A 25,544-nucleotide genomic window follows, 5' to 3' on the forward strand; every position below is an offset into this window, starting at 1 on the left:
GGACAGCGCTAAATCAGATTATGTGTAACCAATTTGCCGCTATTCAATATATCGAACTCAAAACACACACCCTAGAATTCAATCCCGTAAGTAGTAACCACCCACAGATGTGGGGACCGGGTATGTTTACCTACTGAGCTATCAAACCCCAAGACAGAATAATATCAAACGTTTTCCTGTGGAAACTGACATCAGTGGTCGAAGTGTACAAAACAAAGTGGTGGAACTATGTTCCCTAACGGCCTGCCCCCCCCCCCATCCCCACAAACCCCATCAACACGCCCCTTCCCACGCACAGTACAAACCCCCATAAAAACACACCTGATGTTTACGGGAACATTCAGTGCAGTGCACTAAAAGTGCACGTTTCAACTTCTTCCTTCACTTTTATTTTGAAAACGGTTTCTTTTTAAAATACAAGTATATGAACAGTAAACTTTAATTCAAAAAAGTAGAGGAGCACTGCTCCCCACCGCTCCTGCCCACTTTGATCACTGACTGACATGCATTGTATTATTCACCATACGAGCAACAAAGCATGTGTACATTATGTTCGAAATGGAGGTGAGTCTCTGTCAGGTGCTGCGCAGGATGGGGAAATATGTATAATCAGTATGTGTCGCCGCTTTCTATGCTTTCTGGAACTGTGTGTTATCAACATGGGTCACAGCTTAAATTGCATCAACACTCTCTGCCCCCCTCACCCACCTGCTCGTTCTCCATTGGTGTACCACAAAGAGGGAAAAATCCCATTATTAAAACATAGTACTCTTGTTACTCAAGATGTCTGCTGGTCCTAGTGAGCGGTGTGCTGCCACCTATCGAAATGGGATAGAAACATGTCTGCCTATTGCAATCAGCTTGCAGCACTGGACTCTACTGAGTGAGTCCCCCAGTTGTATCATTGCAATGCAATACTCACGGTTCAGTGGACAGTACCAGATGTTGGTATAACCTCGTTCTACCCTGAATTGAAGCAAGGACTAGGTGGAGTCCTTGCCACAGATGAATATGTTGATACTCCAGTCTTTGTTATTTGATTAACAAATGATTATTTCATTTATTAGGGTATCTCACAGATTGAAGGATAGGCCATATACGGAAGGGTGGCCTGTTTCTGTGACTCACAAATGTACTGTCGCTTTCATCAGGGCAATGCTTCACTTCATTTACTTAACTGGGTCAACAGAGGATTTTTTCACCCCATGATGAAATGGTTTTCCAACATATATCTAATTATTTGGTGTTCGTACATCCGTTAATTGCAGAGGAACGTCATTCATTTCATGTATCTCCTCTCTGTATTACAGGAGGTGTTTTCTTTTCCCCACAGAGTATTTGTTTTAACTTTGATTCCCATGGTGTTGAGGATGTGGTAATTAGACAAAGTATCTTCTGGTGTTCCATGTCTGCTTGTATTGTACTCTGATTTCTTTAATACATCAAAGTAGTCCTTTCATTCCGCTAAGCTTTCTGGAGAACCCAGACACTGTGGCTGGATGTCAGGTAAAGCACTCATGGAGGCCACAGTTGCAATTAAACCAGCTGCACTGACTAATCCAAAACACCTGGCGTTTCACCACCATGGGATTTGATGTTGCTGATTTTATTTTTGTATATAGTGCAGAGTTCACCCAATTCTGGGATATGGCACAGAAAAGGGAGTTTGAACCATGAAATGGTTAAAGAGTGGGCAAACAGTATCTATAAATAGAACCAATAACAACAAAATAACAACAAAATAAATACTAAATAAATACAAAGACTTAGCAACACAGGAACCGGGTTCAATTCAGAAGGATTGAGTTCTAATTAGGATCCTTCACCATATTGATGAGGACACAAAGGAATGGACAATAGGTCCATGGTCCCAACAAGTTTCCCGATTCATAAAGTCACACTTTCCACATAGTCTGTACACGATGTGGAGATGGCAAAAGTCACAAAATAGTCAACTTTATTAGCTGGCTTCCATGAGCCACAGAAAACAGGAACAAAAGCAGCGGAATTAGGACCTGTGCCGCGTCTATTCAAGCCCTGACGGCTGTCCGAGGGGTGGACCTGCAACTGTAGAAGCATTTCCAGTGACCTGATTTCTCCAGCAGGTTTCAGTGCCTCCAGCATGTACACTCCAATACTTCTAGCAAGAAAGCCCAGTCCAATGTAGGGGTCCCATCAAGAGCATGCGTGCCAGGTGAAGAGACTGTGCCGGGGGGCCATCAGGATGCTAGATGAATCCTGTACTGGGGATCAGTCAGTCATTGCTATCGTTCCCTACTAATCCCGCTGCCAGGCTGCTACAGCGCAAGAGCCTGCCACCTCACTCACAGGGCGCCTGTACCTCATTGCTCCCTGGCCCTCTGCTATCAGCCATGCCAACTCCCCACCGACCCACAGCACATTGACATCTTAGCTGCTCCCCTTACTTTCATACAGCATTAGCTTCCTGCAGTCAGTCATATGAATTTTAGAAGTTAGATCCAGAACTTTCTATAAAAAGAAAGAAAGGCCTTCTTCGTTGCAGAGGTTTAAGCCGGAGACCGGTTTAACTTTAGAATTGCTTTACATTGGTTTAAGTGCATTTGGAGGGGGAACTGAAGGTCTGCGGGCATAAAAAGAAATAAAACAGTAGGCATTCAATATGTAGACCCTGCCCGAGGGCCATACCAGGATTATTGGCCCTGAAGATAGAATCCACTTAATACTACATAATGTGAGGCTGCAGCATTGCAAATGTAGCCTCGAGAGTAGATTCACTGAGCTGTGATCTGTGCATAATAATTAAAAAATGTCGACACGTCTTTTCAAAGAGGTAATGGGCAGGTGGTGTTTTTACAGTGCAAACAATCTGTCAAGATAGCTTAATAAGCTGGCCCACACAACAACTTTATTATAAACCAATTTTATTTTCTTGATCACTTGAACAAAACGACGTGTTTATAAAAGTGTATATAAGAAACCATTGCAGTATCATAAAATGAGGTCCTACACTTGACGGTTCCCGTGCTCAGCCGGCACAACTCTTGCAGCGCTGCAACCCATTCTCATTGCAAGCCGTGCACCTCAGGGCTTTGAAAGAGTCTGTGAAGCAGTTCCGGAACACCGACATCTTGCTCCCATGGCACACTGAACACGGAAGGAAGCCAAAGCCCCCGCAGGAGGGGCACGCGTGCGGGTGTTGCACTCTCTGCCGGAACACAAAAGAAAAGACGAGCATGTTGTTATCCCATTCAGGCAAAACCGATGCCACGCACAGATATCATGAAAATACTGTAAGCCTAACATAAAGTTTGCTTTCCCATTGCTTTAAACAATGTTCTTTATTTTCCCTAAAGGTAAATGGAACAGTGGCATCCAGTGGGCAAACAGTTGAATGACAGATGCGTATTTTCTTTTAGAGCAATGCCGGGCATCTACAGGAAAATATAACAAGGAATTTCAAAATCTGTCTTGGTTGTGGGGGAATCCATATGTGAGTAATTGCTATAATTTCTGTATTGATTATTTTGTGGCAGTGCGACATTTTGTTTTTACATGAGAGAGCTGTAGGGTGCCTTATGCAAAGCAAAAGCAACGTTTGACCTCATGAGTAACCAAAACCATTAGAAAAACAATGTGGCAGTTAATGGTTTACAATATGGAAGAGAGATTTCTTTAGGCAATCAGTTGAAAGCATTGCAGGCCTTTTTGTTTTTACTAATCCATACTTGCATGTGTTAAAGGGTTCCTTATACTTTAGGCGGCCACAGTCTCCTTGACAGGAAATGTCAAATAACAAAACTTAAGTAAAATAACTTTGCAAGATGTGTTTTAAACAAATCTTGATTGTGGGATCAGGTGTCTAAGCAAGGTTACAAAACGGTACCAATTTAATGTTCTGCTTGTGTCACCAAATATATGTATAACGCTTGTTTAACTAACTCTTCATATTCGAAAAGGTTCAACTACACCACATGAATGCCCTTTTACTGTGGAGGCATGTTGATGACAGATTAACTAATTAAGCGAGACATTTCGATGTATCATTCTTTTTTCCCCCTGACCTAGGTGTTTTATCGAAATATGTTCTCAGTCTTTTTGGAACTAAAACGTCCCAGAGATGCGGGTGATAAAGCCACATGACCTGCTGACACCCCTTTCACCACCAGGTGTACCACAATGTCCGTTCAACAGGGTCCTTCATGAATGCACATGCATGCACTCTCCATCATGTATGCAGGTGTCGTGTACTGAAAGTAGGCTCATACACACTCAGGAAAGGTTCCACAGCATTGGTTGACCTGATGTCAGAAAACTCACCTGGCAAGTGAACAGCCACAGGATTTGTGGGTTCAATTCACCCCACCAACGTTCTTACATTCTTAATGGTCTTCCATAACTATTCATTATGTATTGTAATATGAATACTTCAGTATTGCTGGGCAACCATGTTCAGAGGGGAATGGGAGAACGTTAGCATGTATGTGACTGAAATTTGTAAGGTGATGGGAGATGGTTGTTTCTTACTAGCGTAAAGTAACTGTGCCTATATTTTGATTGTATCTCTTTCTTTAGCTAGCCACCTGCTAGCCAGTGTCGCCCCTGCATTAGAATGTCCAGATGCTGATCTTCTACTCATCTCCCCCTCCATGGCAGCCTTCCAGTGTTATTTGTGCTTGCGTATAATCCCAAGTATACAGACAGCACTGGCTATGAACATTGAAATAAGGGCTTCATTACAGTGAAGTGCTATGTACCTTTTACAATTGTACACAATATACAGTAGTTACTTTAGCACTTAAGACCTTGTGCAAGATTCAATCAGGGCATCAGTAGTCTAGTGGAAATGGCTTCGGCCATAAAATGTCATCAGCGTAAACCAGAACCTTCACCTAGTTTCATCCCCCACAGGCGACCAATGCTTGCAGCAGAACTGGTGATTTTAGGGTCTATAATCCCACCATTGATCATTAATTAGCCCTCTTAAATCGATCATTGTTCTTTTCCTTTTATTATATGAAACTGTCTGTCTGCTCATTATTGATGCTTCTAACTCTCTCGCCATGACTACCACCAATAGCGGTACCGTGTCCGGATTGGTGAAATGAGGACTTACCAGTCCAGTCCGACCTTGGCAAGGCCGGTAAGTCCCCATTCACCAAACCATTCCCCATTCCCATTTGAGCCCCCATAGGGCTCAATGGGAATGGGGAGGGCGCAAATAACGGGCCGGCGTATGCCAAGTCCGTTATTTGCGCCCAGGTCCCTTAACTGGTCCCGTCCTTAACACCAGGTCAGACCTGGCGTTAAGGAAGGGACCCGCTAAGGGACCTCGTAGTAGGGCGGTAAGGGATTACCGGCACCGGTCTCCTTACCGGTGCCCGGTATCCCTTACCGCCCTACTCGGAAGGAGGGCCTCTGTCATTTAAGGAGATCTTGAGTAAAGTACTTAAATGTGCAGTAAAGTGCTTATTGTATAATGCAGTAGTCATTGACTACATATCAACACCCAAGACCCATTCGGGAACTTGCACTCCTACAGCTATAAATGGCAAGTCAGGAGTAATAGTTAGGGCTGAACAAGCCTGCATGGAATAGAATGGAACATTTTGGAATGGGTGTTACTGTAAGGAAAAAGGTGAAGATAGGTGAAAAGAATATGCATGACATATCTTTTTTTCTGTCAATTAGTGTGATATAAAATAGGAGTTCCATTAAAGAGAAGAACTATTTGTTAAATGTAAACACTATAGAGTCAGTACTTAAAAGCTGATGTGCAGAGCACCAGTAGACTTTGAGAACTGGCTAAAACATAAACATGTACATGTACCTACCTCAGTCTCGCGCGTGTGGCCAATATGTGTACGGCAAATGGGGCAAGTGCGTGGAGTTGGCTACCTCTTTGGTCAAGATGAGCAAGTTTGATCCCCCAGGTGACTTTGATTGTGCAGCCCCATTAGTCGCTGGTGACCACAGACATGGAAGATGAGAGGCATAAGCAGTGTCGGTCAGCACCTTCTGTATACACTGTCACCACGCACCCTGAGCCCCTTTCCCCCTCCCTCAGACCAGAGGCACTGGCCAGCTTTGAGCACATTTGCAGTAGCAAGCATTTTTGTGACATACCAACTAGACCCGATTGGCTCTCCTGAAGTGCTTTTCACCCAGCCAATGTGTTTTTACTGTAGACCATTTGAAAACATGAATGTAGAACTTTGGCAAGGAGATATGAACCCGGAACACACGGCACCATACAATCGGTGTATTTATGAATGCTCACTTCACACTCACACTCTCCAGTTAAGCTCCAGTTAAGTTAAGGTATGGCTATGTTCTCGATATCATACATTATGAAATGGAATTGAGAACATGAATCCGTAGCCCAAAGTCTCACAGAGTATGCATCTGCTTAATGTATAACATTTGTATGACGTTGGCTTACATACGAGAAGCTGAGCGAGCAGTACTTACTTTTACAATGTGGCAGATGGAACACAAACATAGACCTACACATTATTATTATTTGTATTTTTTATTTGTCAATAAAATACATCATCTAAAATAGAACATACACATTAAATATTTCATAAATCAGTTAAAATATAAAATACATATTTTAAATACATTTTAAAACAACACTTCATCTAAATAATTATCAATCTATCGAAACAAGTCATTTAAAATATCGTTAACAAGGACATTTAGATATTTAAACATAGATACAACCAGAGACAATTTAGATGCGTTTAACAACATTGACTACCAAAGTTCCGCTTTAAAGGTTCTATAAGATCTTAGAAAGGAATCAAGTTGAATCTGTCTCTGTATTAGTAAACTCGGACAGACAATCATTAAGTGTTCTAAGTTTTCTAACTTATTCACGTGTTTGCTGAATCGGCAATTTGTAATTTCTCTAGGGATGCTAACTGAGCTCCAACCTCCTCATATGTAGGGAATAGATTTCATCGAATTCTTAAAAGCTGCAAAAAAAGTTTCACAAATGGACATTTAAAAAGATATTTAGCTATCACATTAAATTGTTTTTCTTCATTATTGAAATGGTAGTATGACTTATAACACTTTACATCTGTGCAGGCCTCAATCCAGTCACTCCTATATCACTTATTATTTACACTTGATGGACTGGATAATACTGCATCTACACTTACATCCATACCAGTAAGGTTAAACAGTATTACTTGCATCCAGACCACAAAGGGTTTCTCTTTTTCCTGCAGCATTATTTAACCTTTGGGCGAATATACAGCAGCTTCTGCTGCAGTTAAGCATTTACGAGAAAGAAAGATGACTCTCCATGATATCATAGCCTGCATAGACATTATGCCAAGCTCAAATCTAATTACTTTAATAGGAGATCTTCTTCGAAAACATGTTTTCCAGGCGCAGGCAAAAGTCGGTTACAGGGAGAACAAAAGTTTCACCCCCATAAATAAAGGTTGCAATAACTTAATTTATAAAAGCGTACAACAGGGATTAAAGTGAATTTCCCAAATTTCCTATTTATTATGCTTTACTGTGATGCCAGACGTTTGGTTTTTGATTTCAATGTCTATTATTATTAACATATTAGCTGTCCCAGAAATACAGAATCCAAACAAGAGAAGGAGTCTACCCTACATTTTGATTTAGAAAACAATTACACCTCTTCTCTATTACCTTTATAGAGGGTTTGATTAGCACGATATTAGTTTTTGAGACATTTATATAGAGTGCATTCTCCTTCACATTTCTCTCTAAGGAAACCAATTGACGTAATCCAATTGCAGTCTGGTCCACCAACAGAAGGTCATTGTCATAAAAGACGGCGGATGGGTTGAGGACCAATTTTTGGATGGAAACTGCTGACTTAGTTCAGTGTCTCGTGCATATCACAGATAAATACACTAAAAAGTGAAGGGGCCAGCATACGCCCCTGCTTTAACCCCTGATGTGTCAGAACCCTACGAGACAATTGACCTTCTTGATTTAAATGTACTGAAATACTTGCATCAGTATGGAAATCCTCTATTATTTCCAAAAAGTATGGGGGGCATGACCACTTCTGTATTGTAGACCACAATAACTTTCTGTCCACACTATCAAAAGCAGCAGCAAAGTCAATAATTGCCAAATATGTTTTGATCAAATTCATAATAAACCCATTTAACAGGGTATTCAGACCCTTTACAACTCCCGCTTGAAACAAATCCACTCTACCAGAAAATTTGACCCTATTACTTAGTTTTAAATGTACCAAGCATACAACATTTTTACCAGGAATATCTAGAAGAGCAATTGGTCTGTTTTCTTTTTTTTTTACTCTAATCTATTACCTTTTTAAAATATTGGCACAATAATAGAAGATGTCCATGTCATCAGGATGTTATCAAGTCAAATTTGACTAAACATTTTATACAAAATATTCGCCCAGAAATAGGGAGCATTCTTGAGAGTAACATTAGACAGTCCAACAGGACCTGGAATGCATGATTTTTTAAACTATTTTACATTATTTTTTTTGAATATTTCCTCATTCAAACTCAAGTGGCCAAGAACCATCAGTTGTTACACTTCTGAAATCTGTGCATATAGCCTCACCGTCATACATTTATGTGAAATAACCAATCCATTCATATTCAGGAATACGATTTAATTGTGAATCCATGTGGGCACTAGTTTAGGGCCTGGGTTGCTAACATAGCTTCTGCATCTTTCTATAACATTGCAGCTTTGTGATATTTTAGCCAATTCCGGTACCTCAGTTTGACCTTTTTTGACTTGGCCTTTCTTTTTCCCCCAACCCTCATATTTAAGACCCCTTATAGCAACTCTCATCTGCCATTTATGTCTTACAACCTCAATATCATAGACATGTTATGAAGTATGTCTTCTGTGAAGACATCATGAGGCAAGACACAAAAAACAGATTCAAAGTTGAAACAAACTTACTTTATTCAACTTAAATGTCAGGATGGATGAAGACCTAACTGTCCTTAAGCTAAGGTGGGATTTCCCTACCTAAAGAAACTAAGGACAGTCTGAGTCAAGTCTGTCTGTGTCCAAAACCTATGTTTGCCATCACCAGTACAGGAAATAGTGTTCCGAACAAGGTGCTGAGCTACTTCCAGCTCCTGGCTTACTTTTGAGCTCCTCTTTCCAAGTTCAAAACAGTTCCACAAAACTCTGAAGGTTCCCTTTCCTAAATTTAAAAAAGTCCCACAAGGCCTTGGAGTTCACTTCCCCAAGTTCGAGACAGAATGTTCACAGTTCACACTTAGCAGTTCTCCCTCTTACCAAGGGTTATGTATCTGGTTCACCAATGCACGTTTGCTACAACACAAGTCGTTCCACCTTTTCATTGACTTGCTCCTTCTGGATATTTACACTCTTGATTCCTCCTTTCACTCGCTTTGCATGCAGGGCCTTCTGCCTAAGCGCAGTTAACAGACTACACTGTCCACACGTTATAGGTCACGCATATGGTAACAGTTTCTTGGCTGTGATTTCTTAATGCTGCTCCCATGCAGGGGTTCCCTCTGTATTGGTGCAGTTAACAGACTGCATGGTCCACCCATCACAGGCCACGCAACCGATACTCTCCATTGCCGGTGTAACGTCACTTTTTGCTATCTGTCAGAAAATCCTATCGGTAGGAAAATCTGACAGGAATTGTAATGTCATTTTTTGCTACCCGTCAGAAAATCCTACCAATAGGAAAAAGTGACATGGTAGGAAAATCTGACAGCCTGACCTGTCATTTTTTCCTACCCGTCAGAAAATCCTACCGACAGCAGGCATTGGGAAACCCACCCAGGGGTAGGAAAAAGTGACGGGGTAGGAAAATCTGACAGCCTGACCTGTCATTTTTTCCTACCCGTCAGAAAATCCTACCAAGAGCAGGCATTGGGCAACTCACCCAGGGGTAGGAAAAAGTGACGGGGTAGGAAAATCTGACAGCCTGACCTGTCATTTTTTCCTACCCGTCAGAAAATCCTACCGACAGCAGGCATTGGGCAACCCACCCAGGGATAGGAAAAAGGGACGGGGTAGGAAAATCTGACAGCTTGACCTGTCATTTTTTCCGACCGGTCAGAAAATCCTACCGACAGCAGGCATTGGGCAAACCACCCAGGGGTAGGAAAAAGCGACGGGGTAGGAAAATCTGACAGCCTGACCTGTCATTTTTTCCTACCCGTCAGAAAATCCTACCGAGAGCAGGCATTGGGCAACCCACCCAGGGGTAGGAAAGAGCGACGGGGTAGGAAAATCTGACAGCATGTTCTGTCAATTTTTGCTTCCCGTCATAAAATCCTACCAATGGCACATTTTGACCGTGTAGAAGGAAAGTGGGAGTACATTTCAATGGGTACGCACATTTGACAGGCTGTGCAGTGATAGGAAAATGTGACAGGGTAGGAAAATATGACTGCATGTAATGTCATTTTTTACCACCCGTCAGAAAATCCTACCGATAACACATTTTGACATCACATAGGTTAGAAATCCTTGTAGCTGGTTGGTGCGGCCCTATACGTAGGCGGCCTGGTCCACTGGGGATGCTAGGCCATTGGTCCCAGCTTCACCTGCTCCTCTTCTTCCACATTGGATTCTTCTTCATATGCCATCAGGCGCAAAGCTCATAATTGGTAATTACTATAAGAATTCACTAGATCTCCTATTTGTGGCCTAATGTGCACCTGGTACTGCAAGCATGAGAGCAGAGGCTACTTTTGAGGTCACGATAACTCCAAACCTGTGCTTGATCCCAGACCGTCAGCGCTGTTCCAGTTCTTCCCACCCTGAGCTTAAATGTGTTACTTTCCTTGCAACACAACTCACAGGGACAGGGATCCTTGTGATGGATTAGCACATATGGCCGTTTGTCTGGGGTTGACATCTGGGCACTATAATTTAGGGTTTGGACTGGTGAAGGTCAGAGGCTTGTGCCCTCTTTCAGGTGGGATAACTTCTCACAGGGAGCTCTCTGCCCCCATTTGGAATTGCTGGGTGCATTTCTTCTGGCATACAAGCGCTAATAATATGAAACACTGAGAGGTTTATGAATCTCTGCAGGTTTGGTCTTTATCACTGCTGCCTAAGCTACACCCAAAAGCAATAAAAAGTTGTCTTGTAGCCCTGAAGGCTTTTGTACGGTGAAGTAATACTTTAAGGCCCTCTTGACATCTAAAGAATGAAATGCTGATTATTCACAGTATGTAAATCTATGAAAGATCCAATGCTGGAGAAAATCTAAAAAAGCAGAGGTGAGACAATTTGATAGGGTAGTAAAATATGACAGCAAAGGTCATCATTTTTTCCTACCCATCAGAGACCATTATTTACAGGAAAATGGGGGGACAAGTGAGGAGGGGAAAGGACAACTGCGACAAGTGACAGCTTTGCCTGTGGGATTAAGCTTGCAGTCAACAGGGTAAGTATGTGCTCTGAAATGGGCGAGTGCTAAATAAAGAAAAGGGGAAAGAGGGGCAGGGGTGGCAAGGGAGAGAGGGGAGTTACGAGTTAGAGATTTAAGCGAGGGACGGGGTTGGTCAGCGGTTCTGTCTCTGTGCAGCATTATGCTTACAGACTTCTATGGATCAGCTGCTGTGAATAAGTCGTGGGATAGGAGAAACAGGCTGCCGTTAACACTATCACTGTGCACGGACTACAGAGCGAAGATGCCGGCGACTGGAACCTTGTACTGATGCCCGTGCTCACAGCTATGCGGTGTATAAACTGGATGAGGAGGAAAAGAATGTCTTCACCGGCACAGCCAGGATGCTAGTGCAGAGCAGTATCCGGTCACTGTGATGTCATGTAGACGGAGCACCTGTAATTAACTCTTGCAATATAAAGCACGATGCAGGTGTTTGTCTCCATCACACCCCTTGTGTTGAGTGCTTTTGTCTGGGTATAGTGTTGGGAGTTTGGGGAGGGCTTGTCGGGTGTGATTTTCAGGTTCAGGCGACGGTGGGGGAGAGGGGTACCTGAAGCAGGGTACGGGTTACATATTTCCTAAAGCTTCTTGCGGAGGGCCAGTTGGGGGTTCTCTGCACCTCTGCTGAAACACCGCCTGCGGACTGGATGGGACCCCAGCGCCAAGTGCTGCTAACTATGAAACAGCTGGGTAGAAGTGCTGCTTTCCTCCCATGCATGCGTCATACCCTTGATGTAAAGTCCTGCCCCACCTACCCCACTGAAAGAATTGCACTAATGCTGAAACCAACGTTACAACTGACAGCACGCTACACATCCCATCTCGCAAAATGAAAGTTATCTGGACAATTTTCAAGACATCCATTATGGAAGACCTCACTGCCATCCTTGCATCCCTCAAGGCCACATTGTATGCATCTGCCTCCCTCCTCAAGAGAGGGTCCCAAGAATGCCCCTCCTCACCCCCAGAAACATGATAGGACGACGAGCCAGGAACGCTTGCAGCCACCCATCTTATTATGGATGAAATCCAAGTGCACCATTTGCTGACACGTACATGGAAAAATATCCCCTAAATCAACCATACAGACCCAATCCAGTGCACATTCTTACAGGTATAGGGAGACAACGGAGAGCGAGGATGGAAATACCCTAATAGACAGTCTCGATTAAGCACCAAGAAGCCATGATGCTGATGTCATTAGTGACACCACGACATAGCAGCATTAGTCAGGAAGCACACTCACACTCCTGCACTGCATCACACAAACACACATTTGCATACACGAAGAACAAGCATACACAGCTCTATAGCTAGAGGGCGGATACATATACATACTGTCACAGCTTTTATTATTTTTCTCATTAGACAAATGCAGGAACGCAGAAACGCAAGGCAAGAACAGATCCTGAGCAAGCTTGCAGATGCTTAAAGCAATTAACCCTATGGGATTACAGGAGTATATATGGAGCCTGGTAGAACCATTTGTGACTAACCTATAGGTTACCTAGCATAACACGGGCATGTAGAAATCATATTATAAGTCTAAGTAAAATTACAGAAGGCCTCAAGTTACAGAGCAAGAGATGAGAAGAGCTGATTCAGACTGCACGGAGCGCAAAGCAGGCTCACAGCCAAGGTCAGAGATACCTTTAGACAACAAGGGACCAGCTAAAGAGAATCGAAATAAATCCTCACAAATGCAAGTGCAAGGGCTTGGCTTTGTTTCCAAGCACGTGGTGCAGCCAAGCCAGACAATGGACATTCACCCATGGTGGGAAAGCAGACCCGATCCCAGCAAACCCAGACAAGGAAAGCAACGTAGGAGCGCATTCTCACAGGCAAAGGTGGTACACCATAAGTTACAATACAGACACATAATCGTTCACATTGCCTTGAAGAGGTGCACAGAGAACTGATCGAGTCCCAGGCCTGGGGAGATCAGCTCTACCCAATCACAGAATAGAAAATCAGGGGTGGATGGCAAGGGGCAAGAACCAATGGTAAGCCCATTACTCTGCAGCAATTTAAAAGATAGTTTCTTGGGGACGGGACAGGCCAACCACCTGACATGCAAGGACCAGTAGAATTACCTCAATAGGGTGCACCCATAGGTATTACCACTCTCAATACCCAATCATTTGTGGTGATAGGTTTTTCAGGGAAGGGCCCAGGGATGACGTAAGCTCACTACAAACTAACGCACACCATGGAATACTGAAAAGTACTGGAGAAACTTGGTTGTTTTGTATGATCCCTGTTGCTTTTTGTAATAAACTGCAGGTTGAACCTTCTGTTGGCTGAGTCCTCCATTTATTCTGGGGAAGAGAGTTGGGCCCTTGAGAGTCAGGCGGACCCCCAGACAACCTCTGGCATACCTGGGAAAACTACCGCAACACTCCGTACTCAAGACCCTTTCCGGCTGAAGCACTCCTCCCGTACCTGACAATAATTAACAGCTCCCAGCAGGACACAACTGTTCCTCAGGGAAGTGGTCTTTATAGAATCATAGTTGGCTAGCTAAACCCTGATTAGGTTTATAGCTCTTTGGGGACTTGTAGCCAATTACAAGAGTCGTTCCGTTTGGCTACGAGTGGAATAGGGGCCCAAGAGTGTTAGGCTGTTTGCCTACAAATGTACCCCAGTCAAAATTGTTGAGTGTAATACCAAGCATTCAAAATATAAAAAAAGGGTTGAATGTCTTTTTTAAAATGTATTTTTTTTTTTGGTTTCTGTATAGCAAAAAAAGTGTTTTTTACACCAAAAATGGGTATTTGGGGGGGGGAGGCCCAAAAAAATAAAAAAATAAAGATTTCACCTTTTATTTTTCGGTCCTTTTGACTCAAACCTATTGTATTCAATCCTTTTGTTTTAGATCGTTTCACCTACAACCTACAATCGGCGAAATGGAATTTCTTTCCATTTTGTTTTATGCATGGGTAGTAATGTCCCTTAGTGCCATACTGAACGGAGATGTCCCCTTAACAAGGTCCGGCAAAGTCAGGCACTTGAAATTGATCATGCCTACCTGCAGCTGGTTACTACTCCACAGGAGTATAAAAGGAGTGATCAGCGAAAGCAAGTTGTACAAGTAGAAGGGCGAGTCGGAGTCACAGTCGAGCCGGAACAGCCAAGAAGGTGGAGAATGGGACGCTGAGATGCTTACCGACTGCAGAGTGAGGCTGCAAGAGGAAACGTGGCGAGGGAACCGTGTCTCCAAGGAACCAGAGTCCAGAGAAGGGAGCCCAAAGACGCTGTGGTCCCTTTTGTGAGCATACAAAGTTGCTTGTTCCCCCGGGCAGAGAGGTAACAGCTCAGGAGTATCTGAGGGGCAGGAGGTGAGACACTGACCTCAGCGGTAAGAAGCAGAAGCTAACAGAAGCAACAGCATGACCAGTGAGATTCAATCCGAAGGAGCAACCGGGTATGCAGGTGAAAGTTGCTGAATTTCATTGTGTCAATGCCAACGCGTGCAGGCAGCATGTTAATAGAAAGTTCTGAGTGAAAGCAAAGCGAAGCAATCAGATGCAGACAATAAGATAGTAAAACCTTGAATAAAAGTCGCTGCGCTGAAGAAAAAACATTCTCAAATTGAAAAGTATCCATATTACTCGTTGAGATGAATGAAAGGAATTGAGAATGGCTATTAGGCCATTGAGAATTGAGAATCGCATCTTAGGCTGCATGCTCTCCCTCGTATCTTATGTCCCAACTTTCCCCACGCACCATCTCCCCTTCTTAGCTCCCGCCCTGATCATGTGTGTAGTGTCCTTGACGTTTTGTTTTTCTCCCCGATTGTTGGCTCATATTGCATTGCCTGCATTCCTGCTGTGTTTATTCCTTTACTTCTAGGTACCTTTTGTGATTGACTTTGTGTATTGTGTTTCAGGTTTTGTCTCCCCAAGGTTTTTGGCCCACATTGAATTGCCTGCCTTCCTGCTGTGTTCATTACTTTACTTCTAGGTTCCTTTGGTTGACGACTTGTTTCGCCCCCCTCTGATTGGGTTTTTGTGCTTCTGTTGCTGTGGTCCATGTTTTGCACCTGATTTTCTGGCCGTTGTTTGTTGTCCACTGTTTACCCCTCCTTCTGTGTCCCTCCCTTCTTTTTGTCCTCAGCCCTACCTCTCTGTCTCACCTATCTTCTCAAACTGTTTTTCTATCGACTATCCCATCTCTCTCAGTAAGTCTGGCAATAAGAAGTTCAAAGGGACATCCAGGTCTCCAACCCAGGCCTCCCTATCGCTGATACCTACACAAGTGCTTCCTCCAGACAGACCCTTAGAGGCATCCTCTTTGTTGTTCCCTCTGCAGGCCTATGTATTCCCCCACATGGTCTTGGTTCTGTCTCTTTTTTCCCCTTCTCCCATTAATGGTGGGACCCGGTGGGAGGACCTCCTGGGATCCTTCCACTCCTCCAAGACCATCATAAATGTCTACATTAATGGCACCATGTAGGTCCAAGGCCCTTAGGCCAACCTCCTCCTTTTTGATAGATGCTTCCTGCACCTTATAAACTTCCTTTCCTCTCCTGCTATCCCTTCTCTGGCTCCTCTGCCGCCTCTTTCCTCTGTCACCTCTACGGCTCCCTATGCTTCTTCTCTCACCACCCTGTTGCCACCTTTAACCGCTACCCTTCTGGCACCCTGTTCCTCCGGCTACCTTGCTGTCTCCACCTTCCTAGTCTGCCCTCCTTCGGGCACCTCCAATACCTCCGCAGGACGTACCTCTGACCTGTACACCTCCATGGAAGTCATTCAACCTGCTCCAAATTGCTACTATTAACTCTTGCTCTGCTGTCAAACACTCCTCTGCCGTCTCCTGGAAGAACTTGATCTGGATGTTCTCGGTCTCACCAAGACGTGGTTCACGTCCAGCTCTGTCACAAGCTTTGACACTCTCTTTCCTGATGGCTACAAGATCCTTTGGGAAACCAGAACCAACAGACCCGGTCGTGGTGTAGCCTTGATCTTCCTGTGTATCCCTGCTTCTTTCATCCCTTTGCAGCACTACTCCTCCTTTGAATGCCTGGTCTGTACCTCAATCTCTCCCTCTTTGTCATCCGAGTGGCCTGACCTCTCCTCCTCCCTCCTCCCACCTTTCCTCTAACTCTCAATGTCTCCCCCTCAGAGACCCTAGCATCCACCTGGATGCAACCTGCCCATCTCTCCCTCTCACCACTCCTCTCTCCTGGAGTGATCACTTTCTCCTTTCCTCCCACCTCTCTCTACCCCTCAGGCCAAGCCGACCCCTGCACTGCCACTTACCTTCTCGGTCATCTGCCATGAAGCGTGTGTCAGCGCAGGCTTTCGCCGCTACTTTTTCTCTTCTTTCTGCAACTTTGGCTGACTCACATCCTGACACAGCCCTTTCTAACCTTCCTCTCTCTATCACTAACACTATTTATATCCTTGCCCCCGTCATGAGGATCCGCTTGAAGCCCAAATCCAAGTGCAACTCTTGGTACGACTCTGACCCCGACACCCATAAAAGCAAGGGCAGGGAGGCGGAGAGGAAGTGGATGGCATCAGGCGCATCCTCTGACAAACTGGCCTGTTGCCTGCTCCAAAGACAATACAGACTCTCTGTCCTCGCCAAGAAGAGAGCTCACATCCAAGCCTGTGTCTCAGCGGCATCTAACATCTCGGCCGAACTCTTCAACATCTGCAAGGAGCTGGCCAATCCTGCTGTAGTCTCTACCTCCCCTATTCCCTCCCAGGCCCTATGCATGGCCTTGGCTTCTCACTTCATCACTAAAACTCAGGACATCCTGTCCTCTCTCTCTTCTTCTACCTCCTCCTCCACTGCTGGCCCGTATGTGGCTGTCTCTCCTCCTCCTTTTCCAACCTTTCCAATTTTCACCCCTGATGATGTTTCTAGACAAGTCCGATCTATGAAAGTCTCGCCAAAGCAGGCTCTACCCTGCTCATCCAGAACCATCAAAGACCACATTGGCACCCTCCTTGTAGCCTTTGGCCATTTCTGCAAACACTCCTTTGCCACTGGAACTTTTGCCTCCCCCTTAAGCACTCCCTTGTGCACTCCCTTCTAAAGAATCACTCTGCCAATCCTTCCTCCCCGGCTAACTATCGGCTGATCTCCATCACTCCTTTTCTGGGCGAACTCTTGAAAAAGCTGGCCATCTCTCAGCTTAATCATCACACTGAATCTGTTGGCTGTCTCCACGACCACCAGTCTGACTTCAGAGCTGCCAGAATCACGGAAACTGCTCTCCTGAACACCTGTGAAGACCTCCTCTCTAACCTTCCTTCTGTCCTCATTCTCCTCAATCTTTCTTCTGCCTTTGAAATGGTCAATCATGCCATCCTGCATTGCCTCCGTGATAACCTGGGTATCACTGATCAGGCCCTGGTAAGGCTTACCTCCTTTCTCATTGACCAACCCTCTAAGGTCCAACTAGGATCCTTCCTCTCTTCTATCTGTGTCTCTCTACTTGTGGTGTTTCCGAGCTGTCTAACCTTTCTTCCTGGCTGTTCACTCCCTGGCACCTCTTGTCAACCGCATCGCTACCGTCTGGTCCAACTTTCAGTGTTATCAGACAAACATAGATCTGTTGAGAGCGGTTTTAGAAGTTCACCATTTGCTCTCAAGAGTTATGACTTTTGAAAGTCTTCAGGTGGGGCGTGAACCATTTGGGGTACGGTCCTTTGCGTGAGGTTGCAGGGCGTCAGAGGGTGAGAGGAATTAGTGATTCTTTAATCCAGGAGTCAAAGGATTCGATGGTTATAAGTCTACCACAGGTCGGCGTAGTTGGGGGACAGAGTAGCAGGGTTTCGGCTAGGTCGGGGAGTACCCTGACTTTGTTCCAGCATTTGTGATCAAAGGTGAGGGTAGGGGGAGCTTTGGTAGGATGTGCTGGTGTGTGGATAGAGAAAGGGATGGCAGAGTGGTCTGTCTAGATAAGTGGTTTGGGACTGTATGTAGACACGAGGTCCTAACTGCTGAAGATCGCATCAAGGATGTGACTTCCTGAGTGAGTTGGACCTGTGCTATGACGGAAGAGGTTGAGTGCCTCAAGACTGTCGACCAGGGGTTGGGTCATAGGGTTGTTCGGCACGTCAAACCATATATTGAAGTCTCCCAGTAGTGTGAATGTTGGGTGATTTACCTGAATGGTAGCTATTGAGTCACAGAGATTGTTGGCAAAATGTCTGTCATATCCAGGGGGAATGTATACAAAGCTGTGAGTGAGTGTTGATGCTAGCAAGAGTTTTACTAGAAGGGATTCACAGTTAGCATTGCATGTGTGGGTTTCAGTGAGAGAGATGGAGAAATGCGGTTTGTAGAGAATTGCCACTCCGCCACCTCTGGAAGGACTGTTGTGGGAGATAAGCGAGTAGCCATGGGGGAAGGCCTTGTGTGCGAGTGGCGCAAAATCGTCGGAGAGCCATGTTTCAGTGATAAAGGTGAGGTCAGGGCTGTCAGAGGATAGGAGGTCAAAGATGCTGTGTCTGTTTTTCACCACGGAGCGGGCATTGAAAAGGAGGCATGTGATTTCATGAGGTGAAGTGATTTTCTTGATGCTCGTGGCTGGGAATGTACGGTCTACATAGGTGCCCTTTGCAATGTTGGGAGTAGTCGGATTAGTCTGGCAAGTTGAGACTGACAGAGGGGTGGTAGTGGGGGGTTGGGATGTAGGTACTCTTTGGGGGAGAGGTGAGTGGGTCAGGTTGATGGGGTGCGGGAAGCATAAGCGGGCAGTGGTAGGTATGTTAGAGGGGTTGGGAGGCGGGGGGATGGAGAGTGGTGCATGTGAGGTGTGTGGGGTCATGTAAGTTGTTTGGGGTTTGAGTCTGGTGGGTGCTAGGGGTTTAGGAGTACTGGGTGAGAGGTCGAGTTCAAAAGGGTGAAGATGGGGCGAGGGAAGGGCCTGATGGCAGGGGAGGGGAAGGATGGGAGGTTGAACCAATGAAGAAGTGGTGAGGTATGGCGAGTCGAGGGAGAGGGCTAGTCACCTTTTCTGCGTTTTTTGGGTCTGACTGCCAGGGGGATGTGAGAGAGGGTAGGCAGGTCAGAGGGGAAGGAGGATGAGGTGATGGTTATAGAAAGGGCAAGACGTGCTACTTTGAGAGACGGGAAAGGGTTTGAAGGGGGAGGTTGGTGGGTGGGGGTCGAGAGGGAGCGGAGGGTGGGGGAGACGGTGGTGTGGGAGATTTTCAGGTGAAGAGGTGGGAGTTCAGAGTTGTGCGGAGTTTGTGGGGTGCGGTTGTCTTTGTGAGACCTCTGTCAAGGCGATGCTGCATTTGAGGAAGAGGAATAGGTGGTGAGGAGGAGTGGGGCTGATGTGGGGGGCGTGGATGGAGTGCGTGTTGGTGGAGGGTTGACCCTGATGGTGTGACGTGAAGCACTAGATACGAGTGTGGGTGCTAGTGCAGGTCTCAAGAGGGCTTTGGCAGGGGCGGGTGTGCTGGGGTGGGTGGGGTTGCTCTGGGGGTGAGTTCCTGAGTGAGTGCACAGATGCTGTGTTATTTGCATAGAACACATGGTGTTTGGAGAGCCAGAGAGCTCCTCTGGCTTGTAAGGTGGAAATTGCATGGGGTGTAAGGGAGGGGAGAAGGGGATTGTTCTCTGTAGACGCCTGGGGGAAGAAGGCCGGCGAGTGGGCTGCTTGGGCTGAAATGTGTGGGATGAGGTGTGCAGTGTTTGGCGTGCCAGAGTGCTCCTCTGATTTCAGAGTTGGTTGTGGGATAGTGATTAGGAGGTCAGAGGGGGGACAGAGTATCGGCGATTGAGTACAATGGTCTGAGTTGGCAAGTTGATGTGGGATGATGGGGGGTTCCTGAAAGAGGGTGCTAGTACGGGGCGCAGGTGCTGGGGGTGGTGCATTATGGTGAGTGGGTGTGGTGCCGAAGGGGCAGGGTTGAGGGGGTGCAGCGGCGGACTTTGTTGTCTAGACACCTAGGTTTCTCCATCAGGGAGGGGAGGTCGGTCATGATTGTGGGATGGAGCACATCAGCAGCTGAGTGATGTGTGGGTCAGAGAGTAGCTGCACATCCAGAGGGCTAGGACCAAAGGAGTCGAGTCTGGGTCGAGGCACCTATTAATAAGATGGCAGGAAGTGTACTGAGCTATAATGCAATAGCAGCACTTAGGTTTGGGACATCTGGATAGAGGGAGAAAGGGCCTAACATGAGGGAACAACAGTAGATGCAATAACAGTGAATGCAATAGCAGCGCCTAGGTTTGGGACGCCTGGATAGAGGGAGAAAGGGCCTAACACGAGGGAACAACAGTAAATGCAATAGTGGTAGTAGCGGTAACTCAAGAGGCAGGCAGCAATCTGAAACACTAGGAGCTGTTTGGCTGTGGGCTGAATCTAAGTGTGATAGGACACAACAGGTGGGGTTAAATTGAATTTCATTGGGTTTGGACATTTTACTGGGGAGCAGCAGGTGCTGGTCTCCTACCTTGTCGGTCGCTGATGGTGGACAGCTGCAGGCACCACAGGCTAACACGGGCCAACATGGTCTGGAGCTGCTTCTTCAGGGGCTGCTGTCCTGCCACCAATGCGAGCAGTCTTATCCAAACTGCTAGACCACACAGCATGCCTATGATTGCTTGTGTTCCCATAAAGGATGCTCTGTGACACTTCTGGTAAATTGCTCTTATGTTCCATTAAGTTGTCTCAAGTAGTTGCATAGGAACGTGGCAGAAAACCACTGGCTCCCACCACCCAGGCCTAACTCTCTCCAACTGCCTGGGCTGGAGCCTCACTCATACCCAAACATTCTAATCCCTCTCACAGCATTCTTATTGACCACAGACGTTCCATATCTTCTTGCAAGCACTATATAAGACACCTCCCCTCTTTTGTACACACGCACACCAGAGAACACACTCGGACCATATACATTCTTCCAGACTCTACATAAATCACCTCTCCTTTTTCAACACACCCACCAGGGCACATCTCGGATGGGAACTCACTCACACAAACATACAGGTGAGACAAAGCACACCACAAGCAGGGTCGGACAGGGACAAGAAATAGGCCGGGCACCCCGCCCAAAAAGTGCACCATATCCCGGAATCGCAGACTTAGGGATGTTGAAGAGGGGCTGGTAGTCCCATATGGGGTTCTGAATGACGGCTGTTTGTACCATCTACTGGGAGACAGGCAGCCATTGAGGCAGTGCCTACCGATCTAGGGTTGCATCCCCTTAGTTATTGTGACCAATCAAAGGTATTCGTCCCTTCTCTCCAGGTTGGACCCACCCCTTTTGAGGCTAGGGAGGTGAGTCCACTCCGCAAGACTCTCCCTAGGGGTCTGGGCAAGTTGACCCAAACTGGGAGTGACTTCCTCTTAGGGGGCAATTACTCTCATTTCCACAAGGAACTCTCTAGACCACCTACCGTATATGCATATATGTGACAGCCTTCCATAAAGAATATCTCTTTAAGAAGAGATCTATATATAATTGGGATGAGTGGATCACAAGAGGAAAGAGATTATGGTGCACGGGGAACCCCCCTAGCATAATCACGCCTTGGAGGGGCAGACTAGGAGGAAACCGTGGAACCTGCGACTGTTCGACAAACTGAAGAACGCCAGCTCCAGACACCGGAGGCCCAGCGAAGTAGACAACGGGGAAGCCGTTGTGAAGATGGGGAGAGAAAACCTGTCCGACGTGGTGGTGTGACCAGGACCATCCTGCAGTGTGCCAGACCCCTGCCTAACAATGCCGAAACCCCTACAGCAGGGAGCGCCGACACCTCCCACTGGCCAGCATCACTCGACTACAGTAGCCGACAGAGACACAAGGAACAGAATGTTGGAGAAACCCGAGACCGAAAACACGAGGGAGGTTACCCCAGCAAGTGCTGAGCCACGCAATGTCACCCGGGACAAACAATGGTACAGGGGAAAATAGGAGAAGCAGGAGGCCGCCGTGGCAACCTATTGTAAGGAGTGGAATGAGTGAAAGGCCTGAGGGCTACACTCGAATAGTAAACCTGAATAAGTCAATATATGAGGAACAAATGAAGAGCTTGACAAACAAGGGTGAGTGGGAAATGAAGGAAAGGTGGAAACGAATACCCTGGAAAGAGGGGAATAGCAGCTCAGTGTTGAAGGGTGGTGAAGACCCGTATCCAAGGGTCAAAGGAATTGTGATTTGAAACTGTCAAGTGAATTAAATAACAAGAGAAAGAAACCAATAGAGAAACCCAGGAGGGGGGATTCCTAACACAAATAAAACCTTAAGGAAGGTTGGATCTCAGGGTGTCAGAAACCTGAAAGTAAAGTAAAGAATGTAAGACAGTATGTTCAGGAGAATCATTATAAGCATAACACTAAAGAGAATAAAAGACCAATAAACAACTAGGATTAGCTACAAGAACTCATGAAGGAAACTCCAAGAGAGTGTCAAAGAAAATCAGCATAAGCAACATATTTCAGAAACAGAGAGATTTTGTTTATTGACAATATAAGGAGCTAAAATAAAAACCCTGAGAGAAAGCCACTGCCAAGAAGGCAAAAGGGAAATGACCAGGAGATGAGAGACATTCTTTTGGCCGACTTAAGTTGTTGGTGTTAATGGAACGGTCAGATAGAGTTGCGTTTAGGACTGAGGACATTTACTTGACACTTTGTGACGACAGACAAGCACTTTCAGTTACTTTAGTAAGGCATGGAACCCCTCTAGCATTAGGGGGAAATAGGCATTTTCTTTATAATTTCATCAAGGGAAAGTCAACCTGTCCAGAGTATTTCCGACTCCTTCTTCCGACTCGCCACATTATCCTGGATGTGTATAGGTGTTCCGCAGCAGGGGCCAATCCAGTTATATAGGTGTCTGGAGTGGCTCTCATCAGCTCAAGGAGGTCCCCCTTGGAGAGACGGGGAAACACAGCAGGCTCCAAACACAATTGCACAGAGATACTGTTCACCCAGCAAGCCCACGAAGCGCTACCCATCCACAAATCGGCTAGGAGAGAATCTTTATGGCAATGGCACGTAATACCTGTTCTCGTCTGAAATGCAGTGCACTCCGCATAACTGCCAAACCAAAGTATCAAACCTTACGAAACCAGACATAAAAAACTAGCCTTACTGTACGGGTAATTGGAAAAGCTTGACCTTACAAGCTTGGGTGCCAGCAAGAAATGGAAAAAAAGCCACAGGAATAACTGGCAATTCTAAACCTATAACATTTCTGCAACAGTTGCCTTTCCTCCGGAGCTGTATTTCCTCGGCATTATGCTTTTGGATCTCCACCTTGCCCCTACTTCTTCTGCACCTGCCAGACAGTTTTGCCTGTTCACCCCTCTCCTTCCCCCTCCACCCTACAATTAAGGCTCAAGTGGTCCAATCATGTGGAGTCCTTTCTACTTTGAAGTGATCAGCACATGCTAATTTTACAAGACGGATGCTAACACTTCACCGAATCTCAGCCTAGCAGGACAGGACCCAGAAGCCATCTCACGCCAAGTGATTTAAAGGCCTGCGGCTTAAAAGCACACAGGACTCAATCCTTTTTTGTCCGTTTTTGGTCACCCTCATAAAATACATGCAGTATACCCACTGGGCAATTGACATTCCTGCCCTAGTGGATCTGGGAGCACGGGGTCAATGTCTCCCATGTACTCAGTGGCTGTGTGGTACCTAAGCTTACAAGTGCACAACACAGTGTTTGTTCATATAGTATAGAAGGAGCTCAGCCTGCCTGCACAGTAAGGATCTACCGGCGGTAGATGGGCTCGAGGGCGGAGAGTTACAAATAAAGTGACATATGCATACTTAACCGCGGTCTGCTGGGAACTGTAACGCTCACCTGATTCCCGTAGAGGCGCCGGTCTTGACTGGGCGTATACCGTATCTTCAAAGGTGATGTGTAACACACGGCTGGCTCTTTGGGCTGGACCTCTGTGTACTGTATGTCTGACTCGAGGGGTAAGATGTCTGCAGATAGAAAATATGGGATTAAGGAACTGGGTTATTGAATGTCTCTCTCTTCTTCCCTTTCTCTTCTCCTGTAGAACCCCAAAGGTTAACGCTCTCACCTTAGGTAAGTGAACGCCGTGCTCTCCATATGCCTCGGGGCAGGGTGCTGTAACCAGTTTCTTCACTGGATAAGGGGAGCAGGCCTCTTGACTTCAGAGGACTGCTGTCCGTCGTTTACTGCACGAACGGTAAGTTTCGAGTAATTCTAATGTCTTTAAAGTCTTTAGTAATGATGTTTCTTGTTTTGCAGGGTTCCGGCGATGGCGGATGACGGGCTGAAGTGAGTTGAAGATGGAGCCCGTGTGATGAATAGAAGCGCCTGGAAGCACATAAGTAAGCGCTTGTTGCCTGCTTCACGATGCGCTCTAACTGTCTTTTTATTTTGCAGGTACAAGTTCGGAGCGGCTGCAGGGTGCCGGAATACCCACTGGGTTAGATGTGGAAAGGAGTAATGGCACGTGAGTATTAAAGTTCCCCAATGTCTTTAAATGCACCTTGTTTTGTCTCTCAGATGCGGGATGCAGCGCCGAAGGCCTCCGGAGCGTGCAAAGAGTTGGTAAGCTTTTGTCTTTCAGATGCCGGAATGCAATGTGAAGACCTCCGGAGCGCACGAAGAGTAGGTAAGCCTTTGTCTTTCAGATGCCGGAATGCAGCGCGAGGCGTTGGTGACAGCCGATGGACCAGGTAAGTGAAGAGCTGTCACTGAAGACCGTAATGCTAACTTGTTCTTTCTTGTCTTTATAGGTGTTGCTGAAGACTGGATTCAGGATGGTAAGCCTTTTTCCTTAGGCCCAGGATCAGATGCAGAAGACACGATGAGCGTTCTGCTGCAGAGGATGCAGAATAACGCAAAGCAAGATTCATCCATCGGGTGTGGTTTAAATAGCCTCCTGTAGTGCTTAGGTGTCTCCTTCCACAGCCACGCCTAGGTAAGAAAAGAGTTCCTGCTTTCCAGAAGAGTTCCAGTGTTCTGAATCTAGGGAGTGGCTCCTGCCCCACCCAACAGGAAAAGTAGTTCCAAACAGAAGAGGATCAGAGGCTCAACTGGCAGGCAAGTAAGCAGCATGGTCTGCTGCAGGTAAGTCCACCCAAGCATTATGAGCCCGGCGCTTCCAGCGCTGGGACTGGGCATATTTATGAGCCTGGTGCCACTGGCGCCAGGACTGG

At 46.1% G+C, this 25,544-nt stretch overlaps 1 protein-coding gene across 1 annotated transcript in view; it reads right to left on the minus strand.

The window, feature by feature from the left end:
- Window positions 1–2,947: 2,947 nt before the first annotated feature.
- The window catches only part of GRXCR1 (glutaredoxin and cysteine rich domain containing 1), a 521,709-nt gene continuing 499,112 nt past the window's right edge, over window positions 2,948–25,544 (minus strand). The window contains exon 4 of the mRNA XM_069630333.1: window positions 2,948–3,187. Within this exon, the coding sequence (XP_069486434.1) occupies window positions 3,008–3,187 (180 nt within the window). The 3' untranslated portion in view covers window positions 2,948–3,007. The remainder of the gene's footprint in view (window positions 3,188–25,544) is intronic.

The sequence above is a fragment of the Ambystoma mexicanum genome, chromosome 6q (genome assembly GCF_040938575.1).
Source record: "Ambystoma mexicanum isolate Mex_15411 chromosome 6q, UKY_AmexF1_1, whole genome shotgun sequence".
NCBI lineage: Eukaryota > Metazoa > Chordata > Amphibia > Caudata > Ambystomatidae > Ambystoma > Ambystoma mexicanum.